This window comes from Budorcas taxicolor, chromosome 8 (genome assembly GCF_023091745.1).
Source record: "Budorcas taxicolor isolate Tak-1 chromosome 8, Takin1.1, whole genome shotgun sequence".
NCBI lineage: Eukaryota > Metazoa > Chordata > Mammalia > Artiodactyla > Bovidae > Budorcas > Budorcas taxicolor.
Genome location: NC_068917.1, coordinates 86,402,684 through 86,410,136, shown reverse-complemented (window position 1 = coordinate 86,410,136; position 7,453 = coordinate 86,402,684). Strand labels below are relative to the sequence as shown.

Below are 7,453 nucleotides of genomic sequence, written 5' to 3'. Positions count from 1 at the left end.
AAAATGTGAAATATACCATGACTGGATGATAATTAAAATTGGACACATATTTTTCTCATTGGAGACTGAAAGTGTTGTGCTTAAAATTTGTGTTTTTCCTTAAAAAAAGGATAAAAATGAACTTATTTACAAAACAGAAGTCAAATCACAGGTGTAGAAAACAAACGTATGGTTACTAGCGGATAAGGAGCGGGGGAGGGATAAACTGGGAAATTGAGGTTGAAGTATACATACTACTATATATAAAACAGATAATGAGAACCTACTGTAGAGCATAATGAACTCTACTCAATACTCTGTAATGGCCTATATGCAAAAAGAATCTTTAAAAAAAGTGGACATATGTATATTATAACTGATTCACTTTGCTGTATATCTGAAATTAACACAGCATTGTAAATTAACTGAACTCCAATAATTTTTTTTAAAAAAATAAGTAAATCAAGTACTTGTGTTTTTAAGAAATAACATTTTCTTCATTTTTCTAATAAAAATTAAAAAATAGAATTTGTGGTTCTCAAGCTAAGGAACACCTAAGAATTAACTTTGCAGATCTACATGTGGAATGAATAATTCTTTGGCTCAGAGACAATGACATTACAAAAGAACAAAACTTCCCCAGCATTTCCCCACTTAGTAATGGTGGATCTCAAGGGAGCACAACAGATAATATTCTTTTTATGCTGCCAATTTGCTAGTGGTTTCATATTCACTAAAGAAGATTTGTCAATGGATCCTAAAGAAAAGATGTGAGGTCTCTGTGAGGCCTTTGTGTCAAGTCTCTGTGGGTTATCTGTGTAAGGTTTCAGTAAGATGTCTCTTTAGGGCACAAGAGATCTCCTACATTCTGTCCCTAAATGAACTCTCTGTGAGGTTTCCATGTGAAGTCTCTGGTGAGGCCACATGAGGTCTCTGGGTGAAGTCTCTGTATGAGGTCCCTTTGGAAAGTATCTCTGGGAAGTCTGTTAAATCTGTGCTAGGTTTCTGTCTGAGGGTCTGTGAGGCAACATGAGGTCCCTGAGTGAGGCCTCAGTATGGACTCCCTGTGGAAGGTATCTGTGCAAGAAGTCTCTCTTGAGAGGTGTGTCTGTAAAGTCTTTGTGTCTTGTCTCTGTTTGTTTCTCTCCATTTCTGATCTTACTGTACCTTATGGAAGATTGAGCAGTGAAAGAAGGGCAAAGGGACTTGCTTCTTTCTGTTTTCTTCCTGTTCCATCAGCATCACCTGTCTCCTCCAGGCAGGAGCCATAGAGGTCTGTGTGCAGGTTCCCCACATTCCCAGAGCTCACTTCTGGGTGCCCTGGAGAGGATCCAGTAACAGCCAGGCTCAGGTTCCAGCCCTGAGTCCCGACTCCTCCCACAAGTCCTGGCTCCATTCTCACTGCTCTGCCCATTTTCGAGACTGTCTTGGAAATTAGACCTCAGAGGCAGGAACTGGCTCCAGGGAGAAAGCAGGGTTGTGAGCAGTCCTGTGTCCACTCTGCCTTACCACCCCAGCTCTCAGTTCCACATGTTGAGAAGTCGGACAGGTATGGGGGATGGGGTCCATTTCTGTTGCCATCTGAATCAGGAGCATATGCTGAAGCAAAACTCTCCACAATGGGAAAGACACTCCCAGGAGCTGTGTCCACTGTGTACCCTGCACATGGCAGAATGCACCTAATCACTCTAGAGAAATTCTTCCTAATTTCCCTGCTTTCCCATATGAATGGGGGCCAGGGGACAAGAAATGCTGTGCTAGAAGCAGAGCAGTGGAACGCTCTTGGACTGCACCCCGCCCCCCATTTTGGACAGTAAAGAATTAGCCTGCAATGTGGGAGACCTGGGTTCAGTCCCTGAGTTGGGAAGATCCCCGGGAGGAGGGCATGGCAACCCACTCCAGTATTCTTGCCTGGAGAATCCCCATGGACAGAGGAGCCTGGCGTGCTACAATCCATGGGGTCACACAGAGTCAGACATGACTGAGTGACTAAGTACAGCACTCCTTGTCAAATCATGCTTTTGAGAACTCAAGAAGTGATGTATAAGCTTGTTTAATATAGTGTTAATCTTCCCTGATTTGCTTTACTTCTACACATTTGACCTTCTGTTTTGACCTTAAGGTGCTTTCTGTAGGTCTGTGATCTTAGAGTTGGAATAGGGTAGAGACCCTGGGGTGGGGCCATGATGAGCTGCTGGACTCCCAACTTTTCCTCCCTTCTAGGCCTTTAGATGGCTGTATGTCAGGAGACTTCTCTTTCACTGCACAGTTATGGGTACCTGATACCACTTTGCCTTCTTCCCTGGATACAACCTTTTATCTTCATCTACATCTTACACTAGATTCACAGTGTATGACCATCAGATAGATAGTACATAGTCACAGCCCTGTTCTATTCATCTAAAACTTCTTCTCTGGGGTTAACATAGAGGGGAAGGTAGGTGACCATGAACATAGCTATTCATTTGTATGGGACAGGGGTCAACACAGCCCTCAGCAGCCTCCCTAATCCTCCCCCACCTACACACACAGAGCAGATCCTCGCTCTGCTCTGAAGTGTAGGAAGAGCAGAGGAGGTGGAGAGTGATGCTGTACACTTTATTAATGCTAAACTCAAAGGGGTTCATAGGGCATATGTCAATCCCAGCCTTCGTCATAGAGAGAAGGATCTCTCAAGGGTAGGTATTGTATATTGCCTAACAAGAGATCCAGGGGCAGATTTCTCCTGCTTCTAAACTCAGAGCCCGGTATCCTAATTCCCTCCAAACTTCCATCCACTTGCTTCTGACATTTCCTGAAGCCTCAGTTGGAATGTCTAGCTCTGTCATGCTTCTGTAAACCTATCTGCTATAGCTGAATAAAGTTCAAAGTAGAGCAGAAGCAGGAAAAAGACTGGTTGAACCAAATCCTTTGTGTGGGCTTCATAGCTTTTTCCCACCTCATAGTTTTTGTTTGTGTAATGACAGTATTATAAGGTGCAATGAAGAGACTCGAGACAAGGAGCAAGCTTCCAGTGCTACTCTCCTTCGTCCCTCTATGCTCCTCCATGCCCCTCCCTTCTAGAAAACAAAGTGTACAGCAGTCATTACACTATATTCTTATGAGAAAGAAAACCTATGTATCGGGGAACAGTAAATATTTTGGTTAGGCTGATAAAAACTTTCTCTATATTCCTCCCTCCAAGCCCCCGCCATCTAGAAAACAAAATGCACAGCACAGACTGCATTCTTTATGCTATATATTCTTATGAGAAAAAAAAAACACATATGTATCGGGGAACATTAAATATCTTGGATATGCTAAGAAAAACTTTCTTTACATGGACCGAATTTTTTCTTGGAGACATGTTTTTCTTCTAAAGGAAAGACTAGAGTAGTACTTTATGGTTGAGCAGGCAAGACCCCTCCCCAAAGATGACAGTGCCTTGGACAGTGTTGATGGTGGACTGGGGCACCTGGAATCCTTGGTGCATAATGGCAGGGACAGACCGGAATCACAGTCTTCTTGGGGAATGAGGTTGGGAGGCACCTTGGGCTCAGCTGCTCATCACTGAATCTTACACTTTTTGAGCTCTGTTGATGTCTGACTTCCCTTTCTCTGAAAGAACAACTCTGGCCCTTGGAGGTGGCTTGATGACTACAGGCTGTATAACCCATATTTTTCCCTTGCTGTGGGTAGGAAGAAAGCCTATGGTAGCAGAAACACCTACATACCGGGGCTTGGAGTTCCTGTTTGGGTTCTTTTAACTTTGTGGCATGAAGTCCATGGTGAGTTGTCATTTTTTCTTCTAGGATCTGTCCAACAGCTGTCATAAGTGCCTGAGCCTCAGCATTCTCACTGTTCAGGATTGATCTGCTTTCGACTGGTCCTTCGCTCTGGGCAGTGGCCGATTTGGGCTTGCAGTTTTGCAGGGCATCACCACCTTTAACTTTTCTACTGGGGAAAATCCACTTTAAAAGTAGCCTTATATTTTTTCTGAAGAGGCTTTCTTGAGGACCCTGTTTCTTCTCTGGCATGACTTGGAGACATTTGCTTTTAAAAGACTCTATTATTCCCCAGACCTGGGCAGGGCGTCTCATATTTCCAGCTTGAGAGGTCCCTAATTCTTTGAAGCTTTCCTTATGCTCTCCTGGTTTATGCCTCCTACAGTCCTCTCTTTTGTAAGTAGGGGCTCTCATCTTGCTCTGGCTCTTCCCTGAATCCTGAAGTTTTGAAGTTTTGGGCTCCTGCTGCCCTAGGCTTCTCCTTTGGGCTGCCTTAAAGCCACGTAGTGTCTGGGAAGCTAATCTGTCTCTGGTGGGGAGTCTCTGGGGATGGCAGTGAGACACTGGAGAAGTCAAGTTGTCTGCAGCAAGGCATGTGTGTTCGGGACAGTGCTGAAGCTGGGTGTTTGACGGCGCCTTTACTTTGGACTTAAACTTACTAGCAACGTCTGTGTTAAGGCATGGCTCACCTAGATGTTGGAAAACAGACATTCTAGTGAGTGGGGAGTGTTTACTGGCCCCTAGGGCCTCTAAATTCCTCCTATGTACACTTGTGGTTTGGGGTTTTTTTAACACTTTGGTTCCCAATGTAACTCTAGACTGTTGATGAAAAGCAGGAGACTCCTTGGGCTCCGCTGCTTCCCTGGCCTCTTCACTTCTCAAAGATTGGGATCCTAAGTTCACCTCCATCATTTTTACCCTTTGGTAGGGGTCTTGTGAGGCCTGACTACCACTCTCCTCTCTTGGTTCATTCCTGACCATTGTAGAGCCTGGATGTGACTCTAGGCTGTCCCTCTTGGTCCATTTCACAGTCTCAGTCTTCCAGGTTCTTCCCACAACGCTGAGTTTGAAGGACTGAGAAGGTGACCTGCCCTCCAGTGCAGTCAGAGAAGCCTCTGAGGGTCCATGGTAGTCATCACACGGGATACTTGCCAGCACCCTCTGATTTTCCTTATACACAGGTGACGGGGTAAGGAGAGGCCTTATCAGGGTGGGAACTGACTCTTCTTTTATCACCTTCTCTCTTGAATGGGCCTGAGGAGGTTTTCCGAGGAACTCAGCAAATTTTACTGTTGAGTGGGACTCAGGCACATAGGTGGCTGAGGGCGCAGAGACAAACTGCATGGGGGAGGGTTGAGGCTTTTTCAATTTAAAGAGATTTATGGGCTTGAGGACCTTGAGAGGTAGGCCCCACCTATGCTTTACCCTAAATCTTGTAATATGTTCTTCCAGTTCCTCTTGAGTATCTGGATCGAGGAAGGAAACCCTATAACCGGTGTTCACACAGGGTTCCCAACCCTTCAGGATGCCTAGATTGCTGGTCTCCTCCTGAGTATCAGACTTGGAAGAAGGATGCTTGACATCAAGGCTAGACTGATGTACATTCACAGGAACCAAACCCTTGCTGTTCTGCCCCAGCTTCCTGCTCAAGTGGCCTTTCAGAATGTTGTCTAGGTTCTTATCTAAGCTCCTTAGTAAATCAATTCCTGAGTCACTCCTCAAGAGCCTTAGGTCATTTTCTGACTCCTCAGAGTTCACCTCCTGAAACTTCACTACAGAGCTTTCTGACTTCCTAGACAGATCTTTTGGAACCTTCCCCAGAATATGCCCTAGGCCCTTGCCCACACCCTGGCTTAGCTGGAACCTCACCTTCTGTGCTTCCTTGCTGCTTTTACCTGTAAACGAAGATGGTTGTGGGGGTCTATCCTTGCCCTTTGCTTGGCATGTGCTTGGTAATTCTCCCTGAAGCTGCCTTATCTCTGAAGACTCTTGGATCCTTTGGGGCAGCTCCCACCGATGTTGGATGAGCCAATTTTGGAGATGTTGTTCCAGCTGCTTCCTGAGCTCTGGACTGATTGGAAAATTCTCAGGAAGGATGGAGACCACCCAGCTGTCTTCAGGAAGGTTGGAAGGGAAGACATTAAAGACTTCCTCAGATTGTTTGACTACAGAAGATAAAGTCCTCCCATTTTCTAGTTGCTTCTGCAACAAGGACCATTCTGAATGTTGAATCTCAGTTGGGGTAAGAAACTGTGGCTTATTCTGGGCTATAGGGCAAGACAGTCCAAAGGTCCTAATCTGAGCTGAAGAAGAAGATGGTAGGATTGGGAGAGAGGATTTTAGATGTGCTTGGGTTTGGATCTGAGCCAGAGGAGGCAGCTGGAATTGAGGTATTGTTGGAATAAAGGGTTGAGACTGGAACTCTAGATGGGAGAAGGGCTGGAACTGGGAAAGCAGTGGAGATATTTTAGCTTGCATTTGAACTGGGCAGGCATGAGAAATTCTGTTGAATAAGAAAGGAGACTGTGGTACAGAAGAGGTCTCAGGGATCGAAACAGCGGCCACCAAGGATTCACTGTGCAGAGAAGGGAGACCCCAGAAAAGCTGGTTATATTTCTGCTGTAGATTGTTCCCCAGGACCTTGGGATATGAAAACTGCTGAGGACCAGGCAGCTGCCCTGGTTTGTCTTTTGTGCTCCAGAAAGCCTGGGGGGTTGTGGTGTCCTGTTCAGCATGCAGAGATTCCAACATATTCCCCAAAGAATTCAGGTGACAGTCTGGGCTCATTTGTTTTAGATGTGATTCATCTTTTTCTTTTTCTTTCCAAATCTTGATCTCACCTCTCTTTGTCACTTGTATATCTAGGAGCATCTGTTCATGAGAGCTGAGCAAAAAAGGGCTACTAGCCTCTACTTGTCTGTCTGTGGGGCCTATCCAGAATGAGGCCCCTGCTGGGTTGTGGGAAAGGTGCTTTTTCTGGGACTTGTACTCTGATGAGGTTGAGAGATACAAGGCTTTTGCAGCAGCCTGCCACCAGGACAGGGCTGAAACGGGACCATGTGAATGACCAAGGCCTGAGATAGCTGGGATAAGAGAAGCTGACCAAGGAGGATGTGGAAACAAGCTTTGTGGGGCAGGTCCCAGTGGTAGTGCCATCGAGGAGTCACGCTGAGTAAGAGTCAAAACGGAGTCTAGCAGTGGTGGGGCAGAGGAGGCTGTCAGAGGACAGGCCTCTGAATCAGGCAGATACAGTGGGGGTGAGGAAAGAGCAACTGGCGAGGATGAAAGGATGTCTGGGGAAATAAAAGGCTCTAGTGGCTGAGAGGCACTCAGGGATGTGTGTGAATGAACAGAAACTGAGGAAGTTGTCGGGCCTGGTGAAATAATGGAGGCCAGAGGTAGACAATGCTTGGTCAGAGGAGCCAACAGGGGCATGGCAGGAGCGGTGTCTTCCACAGGTTTCCCGCATGGCTGGTGGGCTCCAGCAGGCACTGCTTTGCACACCTCATCAAGGAGATCTTGACGGGAGAAGTGATGAAAGCTGCTCTTGTCAGGGAGCCTCCCCAGGTGGCTGCAGGAGGCAGGAGACAGAAGCTGCAACCAGGAGCAGATGGGCCCAGGAGGGCTGGGCAGGCCAGGCAGGGGTGGACACTTGCAGCCCAGGATCCCTCCTCTGCCCCCACACTGACTTCATAATGCTCCTGCTGTCC

General features: G+C 46.5%; 1 protein-coding gene across 1 annotated transcript; it reads right to left on the bottom strand.

Annotated features, from left to right (window-relative positions):
• Positions 1–3,359: 3,359 nt before the first annotated feature.
• LOC128052091 (spermatogenesis-associated protein 31A6-like) lies at positions 3,360–7,178 on the bottom strand. The gene has a single exon (XM_052644546.1). It carries the CDS (start codon positions 7,176–7,178, stop codon positions 3,360–3,362), a length of 3,819 nt encoding a protein of 1,272 aa, XP_052500506.1.
• Positions 7,179–7,453: the final 275 nt, after the last annotated feature.

Coding starts and splice junctions, on each gene's coding strand:
- LOC128052091 (XM_052644546.1), bottom strand. CDS start 7,178: ATGCCCCTGTTGGCTCCTCTGACCAAGCATTGTCTACCTCTGGCCTCC.